The 25,790-nt window shown below is 41.0% G+C and overlaps 1 protein-coding gene across 1 annotated transcript in view; it reads left to right on the top strand.

Annotated features, from left to right (window-relative positions):
• tns2a (tensin 2a) overlaps window positions 1-25,790 on the top strand; it is a 47,257-nt gene that overhangs the window by 4,515 nt on the left and 16,952 nt on the right. The window contains 4 exon segments of the mRNA XM_089010962.1: window positions 9,602-9,707; window positions 10,156-10,193; window positions 23,998-24,036; window positions 24,713-24,754. Coding sequence (XP_088867088.1) covers window positions 9,602-9,707; window positions 10,156-10,193; window positions 23,998-24,036; window positions 24,713-24,754 — 225 coding nt within the window.

The raw sequence follows: 25,790 nt of genomic DNA, 5'->3' as shown, positions 1-25,790 counted from the left end.
GATACCATAAAATGTTTCTAACAAGTGCAGCAAAAGCTGACACCTCTTTTTACATTTGGTGACATCCAACTTTGTTCCTTCCAAAACATGTTTTGCTCAGTATTTCTATGGAATGAGACGTATGTAGTACAGAAGCTATTAATGGAGTGTTACAAAATTTGAATGGATGCATCAAGGAGTATTTTTTTCCCTCCACAATTATTATTATCATTATTTTTTTGCAGACACATACAATTAGAAACGGGCGTCTGTTCCATTGTGGGTTCGAACACAACCCATTTGCGAGGCACACTGTCTACAAGGCTGGAGTCCTTGCATGAGATTGACACTCTCAAAGTGTGTTTATAAGGAATTGCCAAAACATCTCCACTTGCGGATGATGTAAAGTTGGCCATGGTAATCACAGATCACTTTGAAGTGGGCATTTAGAGAACGCGTTCCACCTTGATTGTGGGCTGTGGCCCTGGTGGGTGATTTTAAAAATACAGAATAATACATTTAAATGAATTCATTTCCGCAATGGGTTAGAGGGTTCAATGCACAGAAATGAAATTCTATGACCTCCACTACACTTACTGGTAGAGCTCTCAATCTGTCTCCCTCCACTTTGATTAAATTCCCCAAAATCGCATCACCGCATGCTACAAAATCTTGACCTGTTTTAATCCTCTTTTATCTCTCGACTCCTATCAGCCACCAAAATTTCGGGTGTGCCAGTGGCTATATAACAAGAAAATGGCTTCGGTTCCCAAAGTGGTCTTCTGAATACCCAGACACACTAAACAAGGTTCTTACCCACACAAAAATGAAGTCGCGACAGTTTATAAGCCTGACAAGTTGACAACATGTCCGTAGTCTACGAAAACGGAGGTCATGTATGACTTTCGAAACATTTATTTCACAGCAACACCAAAAAAACATTAAGTCAATCTAGCAAATTACTAGCTAGCTAGCATCCTCAACTCATCTTCCAAAAGAGTTAGCCACCGCTGAAAAGTAGGTTTTTACCACTTTTGCTTTCCTTTATTAAAAAAACTAATTTGACTTGACATTGTGATGTTTTATGTCACATTTATCCATCGCCCTCTATAATTTTCATGTGAACAACAACATTTAGACTGAACCGAGACTGCGGCCTGGAGCCGCAGGCATTCACTATAAACACACCCGAGACGCTAAGGGGGGAAATCTATTGGTAAATATAGCGTCACTTCAGACTACAACACAACTAAAGACATTCTCTCTCTCAAGCCGTGAAAAAACACACACCAAGAACAACAAAAAAAGGTGGTTTCAACTGTGAATGTGGTTGCGGTATACGGTAGGCAAGATTCCTGTGGTCTCAAAACAATTATCTGGACCAAAAATCTGGGTTTAAATTTAGAAGGCTTTTCTTTGTTACAGATTGAGGGCAAAAGAAAAAAAGTTACACCATCTCTCTTTGGAGTCTTCAAACAAGCTAAAAACAATGTTTCACAACCTTTATTTAGCCGTTAGCTTTTTATTCATGCTTTGACGAGTAACATCTTGGTGATAGGCTCCAGTGCAATTCATTTTGCATTATCACTTTGTCTCACTTTGAATTATGTAAGCATGTTTTCCAGAAAATGTGGGTTGTGAGCGCCCACCCCCGTGCATGCTGAATATGTTTTGTTTCATTGGAGTGTCTGAGAAAAAAAGAAACACGTGAGCGAGTGGTCCCTCATGCTTTCTTGTTCTGAAACAGCTGCACTTTATCAACACTCTGCCTTAGTGCTTTTTTTCTACACAATCCAGCACCGCTTTTTATGCCTCCTCCTCTCATTTCCTGTTACCCCCACCCCCTCGATTTCCCCGCTCTGTCCTTTTTGTCATTTAGCCCTGTCCACCCTTGGCCCATGTTGCCTCTTTTTGGACAGCATACAAACACGACTTAAATGATGACAATTTGATGAACTTCACATCGAAACTCATTCTACCTCACACTTTCTCATCCACTACTCCCAAATCCTTTTCGACGCTGGACCCATCCCCCACTTCGGTGACCGACCCGTGGCCTCGTTCCAACTCCAAACATTGGTTTCCTGTCTCTCTTGTCCTCATTACTTTTGTAAGTGGCACCCACTCATGATATTTATTTTAGTATAATATTTTATTTCAAACTCACCTCTCTGAGAAAACTCCACCTTCCATCAAATATACACTCTCAATAAGTAATTGAATAAAAGAAAAAAATCAAAACACAGATACTGTATTCCAGACATATGACAAGAGAGATTGTATTGCATTAGCACGTACAATGGACTTTATGTCCAGAACGACTGTCATGTTCTCTTGTGGTTGAAAGAGAAACAATTACAGGTAACAGACATCTTTATCTGTATGAGTTTATAAATTAGAACACAACATAACACGGACAGATCAGTGAAAATAAAGCTGTCATCTTGACGCGCTGTTATCTAATTTCTACCGCTAGATGACACTGCTAGCACACTGTAGACCTTGTGTTGCCTGCCGTGTGTTACAGGTTTTTCAGCACTACTTCCTGATTACTTGTTGACAGATTTTTTTTTTCATTGAAGTGAATAGGTGGTTTGCTCTGTATCTCATTTACTTCAAATACGACTTAAATTTCAAAGGTAATGATCTAGAACAGGGTTGTCAAAGTTTTTTTTTTTTTTGCTGCGGGCCACATTGTAGTTACGATTTCCTCTCGAGGGCTTTTATGAATTTGGAAAAGCCATTAGAATGCTTCATCTCCTCCACATATTACATACAGAACACACAACAAATTAATGAATCACTAGTTTTCAAATCTAAAGTCAAGAATAATGACCATTATTGTAGTTTAAATGGGAAACTTTGAAATTTTGGTTCGGACTTTCGCAAGCATCATTTGCGGGTCGAATAAAATGATGTGGCAAGCCAGATTTGGCCCCTCAGCCTTGCCTTTGACACCTATAATTTACATTGAATCAAAAAAAACTAACTAATTATTTAACGACACAAATAAATAAGGCTTAAAATACAACAAATATTACAGGACATGCAAGTGTCATGGCACTTGGCGTGCTTTATTTGCTTTTGCGGGCAGAATAAAATGATGTGACGGGTCAGGTTTGATCCCCGCGCATTCACTTTGACACGTGATCTAGAGACAAGACTAAAACACAACAGGACACATTGGAGTACAGTGGCCTCTGTACCTATAGATTTTAGGGATGTAAGTAGAAAAATAACAATTAAACAGTCAAATAAAACAATTACCCGGAGTGCCCCAAAATTATAGAGCAAAATGTTCCCATATGGCTCCAGGCGAATCCCATTCTGTGAATTTTTGGTGCAAAAGTGGATGAAGATGCTGGGAAGAAGGAAGCGAATAAAATAAATTAAATAGTATATACATGGTTGTGGTATTTATTCAACATTTGAATGAGGACTGGCATTAGCCTAAATTGGTGATAAAAACTTGAAACTGTATGTGTGTGTGTGTGTGTGTGTGTGTGTGTGTGTGTGTGTGTGTGTGTGTGTGTGTGTTTGCGCGCGCGCGTATACACGTAACGTAAAGTGTATTCTATGTGTACACTTTACTGTATTCAATACTGTACCTGCGCCTTGTGTGCGATGCGTCATTTAAGCCAATCAGGAAAGACCGTCCTCGCGCTCCCCTTCCCAAAACGACCAATGGGAGGGCGTGGTGGGGTCATGTCACGCCCCCAAAAGCAAAGAGTTGCGTGTGGCCCCACCCTGTACTGTAGCCCACCACCCCCACCACTACCCCCTACCACCGCACACTTTGAGGGTGGACTGGGGCAGAGCAAACAAGTGATCTCATAGCAACAACAGTCAAAAGAGTAGTCGTGTTCGTGGAAGCTCGCCTCGGTATGAGGGGCCCCCTTTGAAAGTTCGACCATTGAAAGCATGTTCAGCGGGAAAGTGAGCAAGGTAAGAGCGACTTGCGTGACAGGGGGGTGATGAAGTACGAGAGGGTTTGCTCATTCGACACGCTCGTGTGTGTGCGTGTGTGTTGATGAGTGATGCGTACTTTGGATTAAGTGGCATGTTTTCCGCGTGAATTGAACGACGTGTGCTCAAACTGTGGAATTCACGGACTTAACTTCGTAGGCTGAGAACATCACGTTAAAAAGTTCTCTCACACAGCTCGACTTTTTGTGGCGTTAACTTCGTTGCGATGACATGAGCGTCTTCGGGATGTTGGGTCGGGGTGTGGTGGTGGGGTCATATGATGCATTAAGCAGTGCGCCCCCACCCACCTCTTCTACCCCTCGGGGTTACTGCGTCAGAGCAAGTCATTTGGCGTTAATGTCACACAGTTAAAGGATTACAAGGAAACTCACTCACCAGTGCGCGTAGACGTGTCTGCATTTGCAGTGTTTTCCCAAACTCTCCTGAGCCAAGGTATATAATTTTACATTCGAAAAATGGAGAATTTTGTTCCAAACATGGAACACGTTGAATGTTCGGAGGAAAATGGTACCCAGGTGGCGAACGCACTAATGGGTCCGCCAGTCATTGCGACACTACACCCAGCTGGTGGCGCCTTTCGGTCTGTGTTTTCAATTTGTATGTTATATTTACTGTTGCATATAACAGTGACACGTCTGTGTAAGCTCTCAGTCGTTGAGGAGTGGTCCATCGATGAAAAGGTTTCTTCAGCCGTCATCTGTACTTCTTTGAAGGTGTCGGATGTTTCGCTCCTCATCTGAAAAGTTTCGTCAACGAACAAAAATTTTGCTGGAAGCTCTGGCCCTATATATATCCTTAATGTCCAAAGGTAGCGGTGCCAGACCTCTGCTTTGATAGGTCCCTGCCCTAAGGTTGGGGGGAGCAGAGGACTATTTCCTGAGGCTACACTGATTACTTCTATTGTCCTGACTGATTATGGTCTACAACTGGCCTGATTGCCCCATTTGCCCTGATATCACCTCATCCGCATAACTAAGCCTATGTGGTAACGATCTCAGAAGTGTATTGTAAGCACGATCCAAATTAAACCTCACACCACCATGGTGATTTAGTGAAGGGTTTTGCTGTATATATATATATATATATATATATATATATATATATATATATATATATATATATATATATAAAATCCCTGCACGTTATTGTGTTTAGTGATGCAAAATCATTTTGACTACTCAATTAATTGCTCTGTTCACTAAATTTTAGATTTTCCTCTGCATTATGTCTCTGTTGTTGTTTTGGGACTCCGCTTGACATCATGTCCGCAGCATGTCAACATGATTAATAATTGTTGTTTGTATTGGCCTTGCCTCATGATGCTTGTCAGCGTCGCCATCCTGCTTCACGATGTAATGAACGACCACATCGCAGATAACATTGTCTGAAGTGCCACCGTGCTTTCTTCTGTCAATAGCGCTTGTCGTCATTATTAAGTTGCAAAACTACATTTGATGTCTGACACTGGAATTTTTAAATGAAGAATGTCTGGTTAAAAGTTTAAAATAAATGAAAAGATGAATGGTTTGTGTCTGGAATAGTTTTCACGAGGTGCAACTGTGGTGTGGGATGATTGTTCACTGCCAGGAGGCCATTCTTTCTAGGTTTTCAGTCTCGGCCAAACTTATTTCGCAGTATTAAAGCCGGCCTATTATGTGTTTTTCTATTTTGGGTTTGGGGGAAGGTGGGTGGCATTTCAAAACTGGAATAGCGAAAATGCATTTTCGTCTCATGCAACTGAGTCATCATTCACACACCCTGTGACTGGGCCAATGGGCTTTTGTGACTGTGGTGACTGAGGGGGTGGTATTGGTAGGGGTAATTGTTTTCAAACAACCCGCAGTCTGAAAAAAAGGCGATTCATATTTGAACAGACAAAGACAGACATTTTCACTTGTGAAGGCAGAATATTCTATTCCCGAATCATTGCATTACATCTGCCAATTAGCACGCTGATCCACGCATGTGGCGCATATAGTGGACCAGCTCAAATACCGCCACTTTTCACCCAACGCTCATGTAAGTGTCGCCTGGTAGAGACCTTTCCACCATGTGCTCCCTTTAAGATAGCTTGAAGGATGGATGGATGGATGGGATGCAGATGAAGTCCAACTTCATCTCTCAAGTAGCAACAGCTGTGTTCTTGCAAGCCGACCCATGCCTGGATGTTGCCACACGCTCTCTGGGCCCACTTCAGTTCACATGCTTTGCATTTTTAAAGCAAAGCAGATGTATTCTGCTGGTAAACATGAATGAAGGCAGCTGGGCTGTCAGAGCAGGATTTTAAACGTGTGCGTGTGTGTGTGTGTGTGTGTGTGTGTGTGTGTGTGTGTGTGTGTGTGTATGTACTTGTTTGTACGCTAACAGCACGGGTCCCAAGGAACGGAAGTGCACTGTGGTAGTGCACTGACCTCACCTCAGGAACAGGCACTCTCTGTTCCCTTCCCTGCCTGTCCCACCCAGTTCACACACACACACACACACACACACACACACACACACACACACACACACACACACACACACACACACACACACACACACACACACACACACACACACACACACACACACACACACGCACACACACACACACACACACACACACACACACACACACACACACACACACACACACACACACACACACACACACACACACACACACACACACACACACACACACACACACACACACACACACACGTAATGACTGGAGTGGATGCTGGCATCCTGATAGCGAACTATGTCACAGCATTTTCAATAGCGGGTGGGACTTTCATAAGCTTCATAAACTGAACAATGAATGAATGCAGTTACATTTTTTTTTCGAAAAGAAAACAGTTGTTTTAGGTAGGCTACGTTCCATGACGTTGTGTAGGCTGGCAAGTGGTTCAGGGTGTCCCTCGTCTGTTGCCTAAAGACACCTGGGATATGCTCCAGCATCCTCTGTGGTGATGAAGCGGATTTGAAAATTGGATTGGATTTACCTTTAGTAGTCTCGCAGTGGAGAAATGTATGTTTTACATCAGTAAAGTTATGAAAGGAAGAGGGAAGGAAAGAAAGAAATGGAAAAACAAAATACAAGAGCTGCTGGAAAAGCAGCCACTCTTGCGGCGCCATCTTGAAGTTGAAAGAACAAACAAATAAATGGATGGATGGATCGATCAAAAATTTATCAAAGATAAACCATTCGTAATTCACATTTTCTAAGTCATGGTGATTTGCTAATCAGGCTCCACTGTGAGTGACGAAAAGCGAACAACTCATCTTGAATGGCAAACTATTGAAAAGACACATGTGCGTGTCTTGCGTTGTTGTCACTGACCATCTGTGACCTAATCTGAGGTCATGGTATCCAGTCAGCCCTCCCATACAACGACCACCCTCGTCCATACTATGGAGCTATTTTTAGAAAGTAAAAAAAAAAGGGGGTGGGGAAGGGAAGAAGTGAGGAAGCTTCCAGGGATGGAGCAAACCAATGGCCCTCACAGTGTCGATGTGTTTGTTTAATCATGTGCATGTGTTCACCTTGTCTTCTGTGTGCCTTGCTTGTACATATGCACAACCCCCCCCCCCTGCCCCCCGAAACTCGCCGATTCCTGCAAAGGGTAGAATAGACAGCATCTCTTTGAATTGGAAACCTCTGCTTCGTCTCGCTGCTTGAGTACCTGAAAAAGAGCCTCTTGTGTGTGGGGAGGGGGCGGTGGGTGTCACGCCAGCATCACCGTGTTCACTGAAAGGGTGAGAGAACTGCACCATTGCTCACACCCATAGCTTTGAGGGAAAATTGCTGAACATATTTTTTTGTTTTTGTTGTCTTTTAACTAACAAACAAGCACACATGTACCTTCAAATCCGGCAACAGAAAAGTCAATTAATTCTTTAACAATGTTCAAATTTCTCGGCGCACTTCTACCGAGAGCCTCTGAACGCAGCTGGCAGCGGGCAATGCCAACAAGCAGGCAGCTGTCCAAACAATGTCCAACCTCAATAGTCGAGTGGAGCATCTGGATCATGGAAAAAAGTGTGCAAACAACTTAGTGTCTTTGTTACGAGGACTTACCCCAGAAGAAACGAAAATTCTCCTGTGTAGATGATTTAAAACCTTTTTAAAATGTGTTTCTTGTTCACTTCTGTAGAGTTGCTCCTTGTTTCCCTCTGCAATCATAAAATGCTGTTCTTGTTATGACAAAGCTCTTGACATTTCACCCTGTATAACTTTGTAGATTGTATTTCACGTTGTAATTTTTAACTATGCATCTTTTAAATATTTCACTGTCAGACGTGCAAAAATATGTCCACTCCAGTGCCAGGGTTTTTGTCATTGTCACTCGACTTCCTGGACCCACAGAATATTGACTTTTAGGACTACATAAACATTTAATGCAGTGTAAGAAATCTTCGACTCGCTTCTTTCATCACAAAAAATATATGTCCTAACTTATATTGGTCTGGAGTTATATGAGCTTGAAACAAGGGTGTCTGTCCAAAATACAATGCAATAGAAACATATTGGAAGCTGGGAGAAAGCGCTAACATGGGAAAAATGTAAATGCTGCCCCTTGTGGAAGGGAAAAACATTGCCAGAAATACGGCCAGCGCTTTATTGGCACCCAAGCATGAAAAAACAAAACCCGAACAAATTCGGGAATGGCGCTCTACGTAATTTTCAATTCCTGAATAAATTCAGGAATGTCAGTGAATGAGTTAATTAAGCCTTTTCAAAATTAACTCAGTCACTGCCAGACATGTGCAAAATGTGTCCACTCTAGTGCCAGTGTTTGTGTCATTGTCCCTTGAATTCCAGAACCCACAGAATATTGAGTTTTATGACTACATAAACATTCAATGAGGCATAAGAAACTTTAGACTCTCTTCTTTCATCACAAAAAAGTGTTAATTCCTAAATTATATGGGTTATATGAGCTCAACATGAGGGTGGCTGTCCAAAATACAATGCAATACATACATATTGGCTTATATAGCATTTGAACAACAGCTGAAGCTGGAACAAAGCACTAACATGTAACGAAGGGAATGCTGCCTCCTTGTGGAAAAGAAAAACATTGCCAGAGGCCATGGCCAGCGCTTTATTGGCACCCAAGCATGAAAAAACAAAACCCGAACACATTTGGTAATGGTGCTCTATCATATTTTCAATTCCTGAATAAATTTGTGAATTGCAGTGAATGAGATAACAACTGAAAATAGGGCTTTACACTGCAGCCAAAATGGTCACAAACCAACACACGCGCTGTTTTAGAGATTGTAATTGAAAATCCCCTCATTTTTAGTCTTTGGTAACGCCTGCATATGCCCCAGGATTGATGGGCAGTCTTCCGTAAAACATTCCAGTGCGTCTGTATGCCTTCCACACATGCACATTGGTCCACGTGAGTCAATGCACTGCCTGCATGTGCATTTATATTACAAGTAGCAACCCCATGAAAGGATAAAAGTGCTCGTGCCACCAACTGAGATAGTTGCTAGCACTGTGAATTGGGTTGAATCTGGTCACATCTGTGTTCGGTATGACCTACAGGTTATTTGAAGCAGTCCCTCCAACGACTACATGCATTCGCGTATATGAAAGACATCTTTTCTGATCGTCCTTTTGTCTGTGTGCCACTAGTCCGCAAAGGGGGAGCCTCACCTCTTCAAGGAGAAGACCTTCAAGAAGAGGCGTCAGTGCACAGTCTGTCACCAGAATGTAGACAACCTGGGCTCCTTCTGCAGAGGTAATGTCGGCCTTTAGTAAACCGACGTGCCGGATTGAGTCAAATCTGAAGGAATAGGGAGGCAAAGTGTTTGGTTCTAACTTCACCGCAATGTGAGACCACATGGACTCATTGCAAAAGGTCACCACGAGCCAAAGTCACAGCGCATAAGGAGACGCTTATTAAACACTTACGTCATTCCGGCTAGTCTGACGGTACATGGACTAGCGAGAGAACAACTTGAGCTTGTTTTCATCTGGATTCAGAAGGAATTCCAATTTTCAGAGCTACATTCACAGGCTTTGTGGCATGACTCGACATCTTTTGACTATCACACGTCCTGACGTCCATTTTGATTATGTAATTGTGCTTAAGTTCCGTGTTGTTTAAAATAAATTGTGATCTGCGGAGCAAAAGTATGACTGTGCTTTTATTTTTTCCTCTCTGTGTGTCCCCCTTTCCTTCTCAGTATGTAAAACGGCCACCCACAGGAAGTGCGAGAGCAAGGTAAGATTCTAATTGGCAAAGTTATTGTGATAACTTGTGGGTGTGTATTGTACAGTAACTTCTTGAACATTAGGATACCGTGGTACCGCCACTTATGAATTTAATTGGTTCAGGCAGAAATTTCCTTGGGACAAAATGTTGTAAGTTGAGACGCCTTTTCCATGTAAATGACCTAATTCGTTCCAAGCCCCTGCAAAAATCAGACATAAATGTTTCCTAAAGTATATAAAAACATGTAGCAAATACACGTTACAAAGTTGTGCATAATTTTAAAACCCAAAAATGTTAATGACCCAAGCATATCTATCTACATACAGTATTTATCTATCTACACACATAGACACACTTGGTAGAGGTCCCTCTTAGCCAATGGGATGCCAAGAAGATGCTAGGTGTTGCGTTCAGGAAACCCATATTGTATGTTATGTTTATATAACAAGCAAGGTTTTCCTGTTGCAACATTTGTCACTAGAAAATTTTGCAAAAAGAGACATTTGTAAGTAGGGGTACCACTGTCTCAATTTGTAAGTAGGGGTACCACTGTCTCAATTTGTAAGTAGGGGTACCACTGTCTCAAAAAGAATACAAAAACAGCAAAAACAATAACAATAGTGTTTAACATGAAAGACCAAGCGTGACTAAGGGATTCTTAAAAATTAACCCATTTACCAATTACCTGCATTTGATTATTTTCATGTTTCATAATAACTTATTTGGAACAGAATTCAAGGACATTTTCCATAATCCAAACTAAGTGATTTTGAGTACCTCATATGACCCGCAGGGGTTGAGTTGTACGCGATGTTTACTTTTTAGTGAATGTGTCATATCAATGAACATAGTAGATGTATTATTTGCACAGTTAAGTGTTCAAATAGAGCACAGCGGGTGCAAAAGTCTGGAGACTAATGCAGTAGCCGCCTTGGCACATTCCTCTGAAAGAGCCACAAGTTCGTTCCATTGCGGCCCTGCTGCCTCTGTGAAAGGCTCATTGATGGAGGGATGTTCTCATGAATAGACAAAGTTGAATCCAGGATGGTTGGAGGGGTCAGGACGGGTGTGTAGAAGCCATGTTTGGAGTGGGTAAGAGTGAGTCGAGGTCTATCAAATCCTCTTTTTACCGTATTCTCTGGAATGGACACAAGACGGCTTCCTAGATCAAGAGAACCAAAATTATTTTTATTGGCCAAAGACGTTTTATTCATATTTAGCATAGGCTACTCTAGTATTCCAATAACAAGCATCTATGCGAAACATAGACACGACATACACATATAGAATGACTTTCCGTTATGTAAGGGTACCATTGTGGAGTCGTACCACCCGATGACACCCGTGTGATGTGCCGAGTCATCAAATGGAGATAATGTGAGCAGTGATGCGTATTCTTAGAATACGATATGAGAGTTGTGCAGTTGGTGCAGATAATCGTTGCATTGTTGTCGCTGTTGTTAATATTATTGTTGTTGTTATTATGATTAGAAATTAAATGTAATTTCAGTTTTTTTTCTGTATATAGATTTTGATACATTGAAGAGGAGAGGCTATCATGCTAGCTTCACTTCAAAACATACTCTCACCTCTGTTCTATCTGTTGGTGAAACTATGCTGAAACATTATTTTTATTGTATTTTTATTATGATGGCATTTGAGTTATTGAAAATTCTTTGAAAATTCAATGTCAGATCTGGGTGCTTTGTTTTGATAGCCGAAGCGTCAAAGTGTTGGGTGTTTATGCCATACCACACGGTATGCCATCATCAAACCTCTCGGACACTCTGTCAATCAATCAATTGATCAATGTGATGTTGTCCGTCTTGTATTGTATCAACGTGTGAGATCTTTACAAGTGGATAGTCCGAAATGTGAGGTTGAATGCATGTCCGGAAAGTAAAAACTGCCACAGTTTGACTCTGGCCACAGGTGCTTTGACTCAACCGGCAGGCAAATGAGCTCCAAACAAGCAGGGTTTAGAAGCACCCGTGGCTAAAGCTAAACTGTGGTATGGTTTTTACTTTAAGAACCTGGACTTCACACCTGAATGGCCTCTAGGCGTCATCTTGAAGCTTGAAGGAGGGCGGGTGGTGATGTACTGTATTCAGATTGATTTTAGCCTAGGTGGAGTTTGGTGGTCCAAGGCCTTTTCATCAACCTGGTTTTAGGTTTTGGATGTTGTTAAACAGCTGTTATATGTATGATTAGTTCAAGGTGTTTCGTTTTATGTGCTTCATTTTCATTGTATTACCTCGCCACATGAACTTGCAGTGTACTGCAGTGTATTTTACATTACGGGATGTCCACCACGTTTACATTCTGCTTCTAACTGTCACTTTAGTGACTCATCTTTCTTTCTAATTTATTATTTTAATTGATGGGTTGAGTGTGTGTCCATTCTCACACAAAAACAAACACATTAACATTGACTTTCTTGTGCCAACATATTATTTCATTCATCTCCTTGTCATTCCTCCCCAAAATCTTTGCCCACTGTGTCGACCGCTTGCAGCTGGCCCGTCTCTTTTCTCTTAAAACATACAGCACCCCCCCTCCCAAAAAAAGCCATTTTATTTTGGCCATGCCACTTTCTTCCGAGAACAGACCTTTCTTATCTTGGTCCCGAGTGGAAAATTGGCGTCCATTGGGCCTGCTTCATGAGGCCCAGGGGCAAAGATGTGGAGAGAAATTTGGAACAAGACAATGAACGAAACGGGGAGGAGGGAAAAGTGAAACAGTGGGAGAAGGAAGGATTAAGTTTTATGAAATGCAACCTTTGACAAGTTGACTGGCCCGTCTGTGTAATTGGGTAAGAGTGGGAATTTCCGCTAGCCTAACAGAAAACTTCATCAAAGCCCTTTTGCACCGCCTGTAAAGAGAAAGAAGAAATTTGTGCCTCCCCCGGTGTCATTTTTCATAGAAAATCACAGACACACATCGGGGTGCAAAGTCAACCAGGCAATTTTTAGTTTTTTTAGGGAGTGGGAGGTGCATCTGTAAAAGCGGCAAACAGGGCATCAGCTTTGTGTAAGGATGTTGGGATGGAAATGTTGATATTTCCACCTGCAACCAAACTGCTATGTTCAGTTGCGGCTCTCCTGGGATCATGCTTTTTTTTCCTAATCTGCAAAACTAATGGAATGTCTCTGACATTTTTGCCATTATACCACGACATCATACAGTAACTACAGACTGTTGAAGTCAGTCACATCGCAAGTCACATGCTCGCAGAGCTGACCATAGCTTGTCTGTCTCTCTCGATGACGAAATGTGTCCAGCGTATTTATGAGTTGACTCGCCGCATACTCGCCGCATCGTTCATTCTTCTGAATCAGGGGTATTAAAAGTCATTTTTATCACGGGCCACTTTGCGGTGAACGTCTTTAATTGTTGCATTTTTAGTATCAGAATCAGAATCAGAATCATCTTTATTGCCAAGTTGTAGAACACACAAGGAATTTGTATTCCGGTAGAACTATGACTTGATTAATTACTCGTTTTGAAAGCAGTCAACTATTTATTTGTTTGTTCATTTTTTTAAGTGGGGTCCAAAATTATTGAGAATTCTCAATGTTATTATCTCATTTACTTCTGCGGTGCCAGGGTTATTGTCATTTTCACTCAAATTGCAGGACCCTCGGAATATTGAGTTTTAGGACTACATAAACATTCAATCCAGCATAAGAAATCTTAAAAATAATAATAATAATAATAATAATAATAATAATAATAATAATAATAATAATAATAATACATTCAAATTTTTTTTCAAAACTCTGAAGGACACTTTACAGTCACAAGATAAGAACAAAAAATGATTTTCTGCGGTTGAGCAGCGGCACCTTAAACTCTTCTTTCATCAGAAAAAATAGTTAATTCCTAAATTATATAGCTCTGGAGTAATATGAGATGCAAGTGGGGGCGGCTGTACAAAAGGCAAATGCTGCCCCTTCATGAAAGGGGACATTGCCCGAGGTCTGACATGCGCTTTATCAGCACCCCCTCGCAAGAAAAACCAAAACATTAACAAATTCGAGAATGGCGCTCCACGTGGTGCTTTTTCAATTCCCAAATACATTTGGGAATGGCAGTGAATGAGTTAAGTACACATAGCAATTTGACATTTTTATATAATTTTTGCAAGGATAATGGAAGTTCACACGCATGATTTGCTTTCGCGGAACGCTTAAAATGACATGCTGAGGCGGATCTGGCCTTGATGTAGACACCTGTGTACTAAAAAGTCCCCTGCAGTGTTTTCTTTTTTGTTTTTGGTGTTTGTGTGGGTGATTCTGTTGTTTTAAATTCAACACTATAACAATAAAATCCTTGTTTATGTCTTTATGCATGAATAAAAAGTACATGTCAAGATCAAAGAACTGCCCGTAAGATTTGTCGGACCGGCACAGAATGTCGTGTGTGGACATGTAATGACAATTCCCGCTGCCTTGTGTTTGCGTCCTCCGGGTGCATTTATCATGTCTGCCTTGTCAACTGCTGGATGTGTGCAACATTTGACACACGTTGTGCTCAGACGTTCATAAATAAAAAAAAAATAAAAAAAGTGAGGTGGCAACCATCTACGGTTTACTCTCAAGCGCGACTGCTTGTTGCCATGCAAAGTTGAGTACCCGCCCCGTGAAACGATGGAAATGAAAGGTCACTAACATCACAAGCTCGTTTCAGAGACATGCTCAGAAAGAACTCCCGTTCAACAGACCTCCAACATAAACAAAACGAACCGAGCATCTGTGAGACAGATTCATGCCCAGCATGCGCATCCATTGAGTCACTACATTTGTATGTAACACCAAAATAAACTTTGGAAGAGGGGCTTCATTTGTGTGCCAACGTAATCCTGCTCATGTAGTACCCGATGATTAGGGTGCTGGTTGGCTTACCAAAACCAAAAGTCAAAGACACTCCAGCTGGGAGAGAGTGCAGGAAACGGAGCCCTAACCCCTTGCCTACAGAGCGAGAACAGCTGAGGAAGCGATGATGCCATTGGATGATAGAATAGAAAACGTGTTTTCGGTACAGTCGTGTGTTTTCCCGTCATACAGTTGAGCCAACATCCCCCTCCCCCACCTCCATGTCGCACCAGACTTCCTTCGCTTGTCAAATAATACCTGCTGCTTTAATCTGTGACTTTTTGCGCCTTCATACGGTTTAAACATGGTGGACAATTTACTGAGAGCATAGTTTTAACTAGTTAACAAATTGCTCTCTAAATCTTTCCAACATCCTTCTCATGTTTCACTTTTCAGCAAGCAAAGTTGGGAAGTCCAGTTTGTGATATCGCTCCTGATCAATCTCGAGTCTACTTTATGTGGCCTTGAGTGCAGGCCCTCCTGCAGCTGGCGCTCCCACTCCCCCGACCATTTAGTCATGTGAGCGAGTCATTTAGGATAACGCAAACCAAATGTTATGTGGCAGGGAGCTAATGTCTGTCTCTGCTGATGATCAACCGACATAGACAACTGTGCTATCGCAGACACTTCTGGTAATGGCAGAGATAGGAAGACATGTTTTTCATGTGGGTTTGTGTGTGTGTGTGCCTGTGCAAATCCGTTTTCACGTTTACCGGTAACCGTTTGACGGCGTGTCTGGCACAGGTCCCAAAAACTCATGAAAACACACACCTGTGCATGTGTGTTCATGTGAACCTGTTTTTACACATATATGGAGCCGTTTTGCCTGTAAATCCCTTTTTGAAAGTTCCCAGTTGTTTTTTCTGCAATTAAAGGAGCGCTTTTACTTCATTCACTGCCGTTCCCAAATTTATTCTGCTGGGGTGCCCGATAAAGCGCTGGCCAGAGCTCTGGCAATGTTTTTTTCCTTCCACGAGGGGGCTGCAGTTCCTTTTTTTTACATGCAAGCGCTTTGATCCAGCTTCAGCTGAGTGAACGCTGGCGCGTGTGGCTGCCCCTGCTCACCTGCAGAAAACATATCCTGTGACTGTAAAGTGTCCTTGAGAGTTCGGAAAGGCGCTTATAAATGAAATTTATTATTATTATTATTATTATTATTATTATTATTATTTACAAAGCAATATGTATGTATTGCATTGTATTTTGGACAGCCGCCCTCATTTCAAGCTCCTATAACTCCAGACCCATATGGTTTAAGACTTAACGCTTTTTTTGTGCTGAAAAAAGAAAGTCTAAGGTTTCTTACTCTGCATTTAATGTTTATGTAGTCCTAAAACTCAATATTCTGTGGGTCCTGGAATTTGAGTGACAATGACCAAAATAGGAAGGGAGGATTCTTATTATTTATTACATGTGTTTCAATGTTGTTGTCAAATTCAGAACCGGTAACAGAGATGCCATGGACGGCGGTCGAAGGAGTGAGAAGTTTGTTTGCTCTGCAATATGTTTATCAGAATCAGAATCAGAATCATCTTTATTGCCAAGTATGTAGAACACTCAAGGAATTTGTTTCCGGTAGAACACGCTGCACTAGTATCGTCGTAAAAAAAAACTGCTAAGTGGCACTATACAGTTTATCCTGTTTTATTTTATATCCCATGCTTATTAACGTACTAGCTTTGCAGCTTTGAGTCCTTTCTTATGGGAAAGGTGATTCTAACATATTAGCATGTGCTTTCAGTGTGCAGCCTTCTGCACACACAAGCAGCAACGAAGGCGCATATGCAACCAGGAACATGTGTGCATTTTTTTAGATTTTTTTGAGACCTCCATCTGCATGTTCGCTGTGGGCATTTCTCTTGATGTGTGCACTGACCCACCTCCCCTGTAACATGGAAATGCATTCCACGTGGAGGTTAAAGCCCCACCTCGGGGACCCGCGTGACCTAACATATGTTCGGCCTTCCTCTCAGCTGCTCCGAATCAGAATGAAGCGAAAGGAATGGAATGAATGAAAGGAAAGGATGGGAACAAGTGCGAGAACGAGATGGAAATATGTAGAACAGTGTGAATAACGGTGTGTTAGCTGGCCTCACATGTGAGAAATCACTAACACGGGCACCTCCCAATCAGGGTTCTTTGGCACCTGAATGTGCCGTAAAAGTGAAACCATTTCGAATCATTTGTTTGAAAAGTATACTTTAGCGATTACACATGCGCATTTATCCACCCGTGGATGGGCTCCAGCACATGTGAGGATAATCAGATTTGAAATTGGATGGATAAATAGATGGACGTGCCGTCATACTTAACTGTACTGAATGCCAGATAATAAAAGTTAAATCCCAGGAATACGTTTTTCATCCATTGCAGTGGATTTTGCTTTTAGCCATGGCCTTGAAGTCCTCCCGTGTTGCTCAGGGTTCTCTTTACTCAAGCATGCCGCCATGGCATGCTTATCTGACTTATGAGGTGCGCTTTGAGGGCTTGGCGAGATCACAATTCTTGTTGCCAAAAATGACAACAGCTATTATTATTTTTCACGAAGGCACGATTTGTTTTGCCTACTTTAGCAAACTAAAAAAAAAGGGTGGGAGTAGCATTTCCTTATGTTGGGATTTCAAGCATTGTTGATGAAAAAAATCATGGTTTCATGAAAAGATTATATTTGGAAAATATGATTGGAATTTTTAGGATTAGTGATGTAATGATTCAGCAAAACTTTATTTCAAATTCATTTAAACACAAAATATACAAATATGAAGAAAAAAATCAACCATCCAAATTTTTATCACAAAAGGATTTGTAATGATAACCGTCAAAACGATTGATTAGTTTATTTAAGTTCTGTCTCTGATGAAACACTGATCAGACAAAAGTGGAGTGAAACAGTCGAACTTATAAGTTCATTATCTAGTTTCTGTAGTTTTTTTGAAAAGTTACAAAAAGTTATTGTTTGTAACAACGATAAAATGTTAAAATAAAAACACATTTGGGTGATAAAATGAGCTATTACTTTTCTTTGGAAAAAAAAAGAAATACAAAATCAAATAGAATCAAAGTCCGGAACTGAAATTTTTAAATCGAATCGTGGCTTGAGTGAAGCGTTACATTTTTTTATTGAGAATAATGTGTCACCTCTCAGGCTGAGCCTAATCCACTCCTGGGTGCTCTGATTAGTTCATATTTCAAAAATACGACGGGACATCATTATCGGTCATCAGTCAAAGACGAGGAGTTGACATTGTGCTTTATCTGCATCATCTGGTATTTGTAGTACACGGCATCTGCTCTGTCTGTCGCCTTTTGATGGCTCATGTCACATCTGTTCCCCCAGCGTTGTTCTCTCAATCATAGCCACAATTCCCGGATCTTATTGCAAGTCAAACCTCACTGCGGTTTGTACACATCACAGCTCGCCGTCTGATGATTGCCAGGATGAAAGCCCGCAAGGGGTCACAGCCGACTCTTGTTGCTGATTTGGTTGTGGCTTTCATCAGTGTGCTGCGATTGGCCTTCCCAAGGGAGTTGGAGGAATGGCGAGGCAATTAGGCCAAAGGCCAGCCATCAAAGCAAATGCTGTGCTCTTATGAGGATGGTGACAAGGACTAACTGGGTACCAGGAAATATTTCACAAATTAGCAACTTTTATTTTATCAGCATCAAATTTAGCACACTTATTTTTTTCACCCATAACTTCTATTTACCCAATAGAACTTCCTCCCTCCCATACACTGACAAACAGGATAAAAGCAAATCTGAAAATGTCATAAACATCGCAGTTACATCAGCGACTCACTTTTTTTTTTAATATGAGGGGACATATAAACGCAACATGACTCTGTTGTAGCGCCAAATACGATCTTGATGGGATTAGTTTATCGTATCTGCGAGTGTGATGTGATTAGCTTATCGTAACTGACAGGATTAGCAAGAAAAGCTTGGCTAGCTTGGTTAATTATAAAGCTACAAGAACCTTTTTTCAGGTTTATCTGAGATCCTAATTCACATTTTAAATCTATTGACAGCAAGAATATGAACATATCATGGTTATGGTTTCCTTGGGAAGACAATTATGACTGTGAACATAGATGTCTGATTTTCTCATATTACATATCAACAACAAACTATTGATTCACTCGTTCTGAAATTCGAGCCCAGTAGAAAACTGTATTCAAATATTATCTTTACTAGGTCACGGAAATGCGTGCAGTTTTCTCGACATTTGATATTTTAGCCAGAAACATGGAATCGAGCCATGTAATTAGCCTTCGATGGCCACATAAGGTAATGTGTGAGGCCACAAATGGCCCCTGGGCTTTGTGTTTGACACCAACAGTACCATCACTAATCAAACCAGCGGTCATTTGAAGTGATTTTACAAATTATGGACACAACTTGTCCGGGGATGCCGGTTGTCCTTTAAGAGAGGCTAATGGGGGTCAGAATTCCAAGTGTCATTTGATAGGCCCACCTGCATTGACAGCAAAGTGAATATACCTGAGTACCCAAACAAGTGTATGCCTCTGGAGCGACATTAATCATATTCATCTATGGTTCACATGAGCTTACATTATAGCGGTTCAGTAAATCACAACATTGTCGTTAGTGATGGACGTAGCCACGATCAAACGTTGACCTTTCACTCATTTTAAGAACCCAAACTCAAAAGCGTTTGTACCGGAGAGAGAAACGGACTAAAACGTGCCTCTCATCTTATATTTTCTGTCTGATACAAGCCTTTGATTGTTCCACCTCACACCTTGGTATTAACGAGTCAAAAACAGAGTCATAAGTGACCTTCAAAAACTCCACAAGTGGAGTGAAGTGGAAGAAACAAAATAAATAAATAAATCAAAGCTGAACTTACAGCTGTTTTTCAAACCAGACACATAGTAAATCCAAAATAAAGTGCATGGCGCAGATGTGAACATTGAACTCGCTGTGGGACTGCAGCTCCTGACATCACATTAGGCCACGCCCCCTTCAAGGCACCCATCAGCGTAGTAGGAACACTTTCTCAAACAAGTTTTTTTTTTTTTTTTCGCAATGTCTTGTGTTACATTTGTATTTTGACATTTTACAAGAGAGTGATATTTTGTCTTCACGGTCTACATTCAATTCTTAAGACATTACCGTTCTTTGGAAAGTGTGGTCAAAACCTTGAAGGTTAGAGAAAGTTACCTCATTTACTACCATTCCCGAATTTATTCGGCAATTGAAAATATGATGTAGAGATCCATTCCTGAATTTGTTTGCAGTTTTGTTTTTTCTTGTTTGGGTGCTGATAAATCGTTGGCCATGGCCTCTGGCAATTTTTTTTCTCTTCCACAAGGGGGCAGCATTTCTCTTTTTTAATGTTAGCCTTTGTTCCAGTTTCAACTGTTGTTAAAGCGCTGCATAAACCAATACGTATTGTATTTTGTACAGCCACCTCCATTTCAAGCTCATATAACTCCAGATCCATATAATTTAGGAATTAACTTTTTTTTCTCATGAAACAAGAGAGTCTAAGGTTACTTACGCTACATTGAATGTTTATGTACTGTAGTCCTAAAAGTCAATATTCTGCGGGTCCTGCAATTTGAGTGAAAATGACAAAACCCTGGCACTGGAGTTGATGCATTTTTGCACATATCTGGCAGTGAATGAGTTAAAGGGAGAGGAAGGGTTTCTTTTTTGTTTTGTTTTGTTTGGAATTGATTTGAAGTACGCGGACGGAAGTACTTGATGGAGAGTGGACGCTGGGGAGGTGGCGTGAAAAGAGCAAAAGTGGAGGGAGGGGAAGATGTCGGGAAAAGGTGGGGCGTGTAAAGGGGAAGGGGGAGAGTGATAAGATGCTCAAAATTTGAAGAAACTATGACCTCAAATGAAGAGACACAGAGGAGGGATGGGCGGAGGTCTATTAGCAGGAAGTTTCTGTGTAAGCAATGGCTTGAGGAGATGGAAATCTGGTGTAGTGTTTTTTGTTGTTGTTGTTGTGCTTTCGCATTTACCCGTCGCCGAGCCTTTTCACAACGTAAGCTTTCTGGAACAAAAGGTGAATCAAAGGTGACACGGATAAATCCCGATGCGAGTGTAGCCCGATTCATGCCGCAGGGTACGTACTGGATAGCTGTAGTCATAACAACGAGAAATTTGAAACACCTTGAACTGAATCCATGTGGCTTCCTTCCAGCCTCAGCTGAGGGAGGAGAAAGGCTTTCCTCTTGGAAGGAGCAGTTTGGATTGTCGCGGTTAGCAACTATTCCAACCATTTATATTGACGGGATTGACTATGACCAAACATGAATCCATGAATTTGATTGCTTGTTTTTTTGGAAGAGAATGGTGGTATTATTTTGGGGCTAATAAAATAATTTAACTCATTCATTGCCAGACATGCAAAAATGTGTCCACTCCAGTGCCAGGGTTTTTGTCATTTTCATTCCAGAAAGTTAATTCCTAAATTATATGGGTCTGGAGTTACATGAGGTTGAAATGAGGGCTGCTGTCCAAAATAAATTTAACAACAACTGAAGCTGGAACAAAGCGCTAAAATGGAAAAAGGGGAAATGCTCCCCCTTGTGGAAAAGAAAAACATTGCCAGAGGCCATGGCCAGCGCTTTATTGGCACCTAAGCATGAAAAAAAACAAAACCCGAACAATTGAGCTCTGTCATATTTTTCAATTCCCAAATAATAATAATAATAATAATAATAATAATAATAATAATAATAATAATAATAATAATACATTTAATTTCTAAGCGCCTTTCAAAACTCTCAAGGACACTTTACAGTCACGGGTTTAGTTTTTTTGTGCGGGTGAGCAACGATTCGTGAATTACGGGGAATGAGTTTTGTTGGAAAAACTTTCCTACATAAATTAGGGCAACATATGGCAGTAATGAAGTTAGTCTCACATTATCTAGCAAGTGAGCTCTTTGGTCCAAAACAAATTGCTGAGATGTTTTATGTATTTTCCGCAGTATATGGAGCTTGGGAGTATAAAGCGCACCTTCAGCGAATGGCCTATTTTAAAACTGTTTTCATATTCTGGTCGCACTACGCCAAAGGGAATACAATACAATACAATACAATACAATACAATACAATACAATACAAAACAGCTTTATTCGGCTGGCAAAAAAAATCACAAACCACATTGACAAATTTCTTACGACAAATATTTGCTCTCCAACAGTGCACATAATTTTGCTCTGGTTTTGGTAGTCTCCTGTTACAATACCCCCCCCCCCCAATAACCTACCAACCTCACTGGATGAATTTACATTTACAGTCGGGAATGGTTCCCGATATGTGGTCATCAAGCACTCGTCCATGATGTTAACTTGGACGAAGGCCATTTTGGCAAAATGCTTACATAAAGACTCACAGCCATGTTGGCTTAAAAAAAAAAAAGAAAATAATCCATTGCCTGTTTATGTGAATTAGGCATTCAGTGGAGGAAGCTCTGTTGGATTATGGATGCAAGACGCTGGAGCATTTTACCTCATAAAATCTTTCATGTGTGTTGCAATGTTCACACACTTGTAAAAAAACTAAAAAAAAATAGACTTGTGAGAGAGTCAGAAAAGAGACACTGGTGCCAATGCCTAAAGTTATATGGTCAGAATTTGGATCCAGGCACGGAAAGAGAAACACGCCAAGGATCCACAAAATGGAGCAAGAACAGAGGTGAATTTCTCTGTGGAGATAGAAGGCCATCATTTCTCAAACTGACTCATGAACAGACAGTCACACCCGCATCTGGTTCTGGATTTAGCTCTTTATCAGCCCCTGCGCCTTCCTGTTGATTCCTGTTGTTACTGTACAAGCAACAAGTGACACGTCTTCATGTTTGTGTGCAGACGCAGCCCCCACTGATTCAGGGCCTGTGAGACTTCCTTTGTGTGCATAGGTTGATACACATAAGCCCTTGCCCTTTTCCGGTGTCCAAATAAACAGTCCAGAACAACCGCATAATGAAGGAGCTGCCTCGTGTTTTTTTTTTTCTTTTTCTCTCCCCCCCCCCCCCCCCCCCTCGTGTGTTGCATCTGTTACGTAAGCATGACTGTGCTGCTACCTTCTTCATTAAGAGGGCTATCCAAACCATCGTTTCCATGACAACAGACCGGTGGATCACATGCCATACAGCCTCACTACATGATAGGCTTTACATGAAAAAAGGATGAAAAAGCCATTTTAGCCCTCCATCCATCCATCCATCCATCCATCCATCCATCCATCCATCCATCCATCCATCCATCCATCCATCCATCCAGCCAGCCATCATTTATTTATTTATTTATTTATTTATTTATTTATTTATTTTTATTCAGTTATTTATGTATTTGTTCATTTATATATTTATTAATTTGTTCATTTTTGTGTTTATTCATTTAATTTTTGCGGAGAAAACATATTTGTCTGTTGATGCAGAGTATGGCTAATCTAAAAATATATATACTAACTTATCATAATAATAAATAAAAAAAACTAATTCACTTATTTGATGTTTTTATCGTCTAAAATGCCACGGGATGTCGCCACGGAGTTGGCTAATAATTCTAACGTACATATAGATGTCAAGGACGTATGATGCATCTCAACTGACAGACTCCACTTTAGCAGAAGTTAACATAGTTTTCGCAATAGCTATTATACAGCTGAATTCTCTTTCAGAATCAAAATTTAATGGCTTACACATTTATATTGAGGGTTAAATCTGTAAGAAAAGCGTTGGGTTAATAGATGTTGGTGTTTTTCCGTTGTAGAATAGTATTAATATAGCCAGTCATCAACATTTGGTGGACCATCAGTTGCGAGTCTTTTCGATCCAGTATTTGGTTTACAATATGTAGTCGAACACTTTGAATCTATTTCATAATCCAGATGTCTTTAGGCAAAACAAATATGAGTCTGTGATTCACATATGGCTTCCCTTGTGTGTTTTAGATAACCACAACTTGTATCCCGGCTCCTGCCAACGACCTGGTAAGTGTCTTTGATTTGCTCTCAAAAGTATTCTTTTCACAGAATTGACTTCTTTGGAGCTACTTTTTAACCTGTAGCTATGTTAAGACTTGTCCTCATGACGGCAATTGAGCAAGGGTCAAGGAAGTACAGTACTGTAACTTTTGGGGGCTTAGAGGGTGTCAAGCGAGTCCCTTGGGAGGTTGGGGCTAGTTGCAAATTGGGGTCAGTATCCTCAATCAGCCACCAATAAGCAAAGCACAGGGAATCGCTACTGCATACATGCAAAGATTAACCACAACACTCCCTCTACCCCGTTAAAATAAACATCCGCAAAATATCATGACCAAGCTGAAATCCAATATATGGTTTTTCAAAACCACGGAATGTTTTTTCTTTCCCAAATTGCTTCTGGGAAGGCGATCGGGAGTCGCACAACTCTCTTCATTTCTCATGCGCTGCAGGATTCCTGTCTTGAAAACCAATGTTGATGTTGGTGTCGGAAGTAGTCATGTGTATCCATTAGAGAATCCATTTGTTTTGTTAACTCTCTCTCTCCCTTCCTCCGCACCCCCCAACTCCTCTTCTCACTTCTTTACCCTTCCCCTTCATTCTCACCTCTTTCTTATTCTTCATGTTGTGTTTTTTCGCTCTCCTTCTGCCATTTTGCCTGTCATCTTTCCTCATTTGCTTTCAGCAGCGTCGAGGGACAGCTCCGCCTCGAAATGCCCAACACCTGGTAAGAATCTTTATATCCTTCTACTTTTTCCCATCTTCTGCAGACAAGGGCGGGGATAGCTCAAGTGGGATGCTAACCCTCAGGTGACCTGCCATTGCGTCAAGGGAGGGAATAGCCAACGCTGTAAAATACGTTGCATTGAATGGCAAAACATTTACTTTCCTACTTTGCAATTTGCTCTGTTTCCCACATCATATTCAGTCTTGTGCCTGTCTTCAAAATGTCATCCACACACACACACACACACACACACACACACACACACACACACACACACACACACACACACACACACACACACACACACACACACACACACACACACACACACACACACACACACACACACACACACACCAAAAACACTCAATAACATTCTGCACCCAATTATTGTATTGATATTTTAATTTTGTCATTAACTCATTCACTGCCATTCCTGAATGTATTCGGGAATTGAAAAGCATGACGTGGAGCACCATTCCCGAATTTGTTCAGGTTTTGTTTTTTCTTACAGCGAGTGCCGGTAAAGCGCTGGCCAAGGCCTCTGGCAATGTTTTTTCTTTTCCACAAGGAGGCAGCATTGCCCTTTTTTCCATTTTAGCACTTTGTTCCAACTTCAGCTGTTAAAGTGCTTTTTAAATCAATATGTACGAATTGCATTGTATTTTGGGCAGCCGCCCTCATTTCTAGCTCAGATAACTCCAGACCCATATAACTTAGGAATTAACTTTGTTTTTGTGATGAAAGGAGAGAGTCTAAGCATTCTCACGCTGTATTGAATGTTTGTGTAGTCCTCAAACTCAATATTCTGTGGGTGCTGCAATTTGAGTGAAAAATGACAACAACCCTGGAGTGGACACATTTTTGCACATCGTCTGGAAGTGAATGAGTTAAAAGTAACAAAAATTAACTAGGCACTGTGCTTGGGATCGTAAATTTAACGGCAAATTCGATAAGGCAGCAAAAACATTTGATAAAATCAAAGTAATCTTTGAATATTGGAGCCTTTCCCAACTGACTTTGGCAAACCTTCAAC

This window comes from Hippocampus bargibanti, linkage group LG01 (assembly GCF_051943395.1).
Source record: "Hippocampus bargibanti isolate YZ-2025 linkage group LG01, ASM5194339v1, whole genome shotgun sequence".
Classification (NCBI taxonomy): domain Eukaryota; kingdom Metazoa; phylum Chordata; class Actinopteri; order Syngnathiformes; family Syngnathidae; genus Hippocampus; species Hippocampus bargibanti.
The sequence above is the reverse complement of the archived record's forward strand: the minus strand, read 5'-3'. Positions and strand labels throughout refer to the sequence as shown.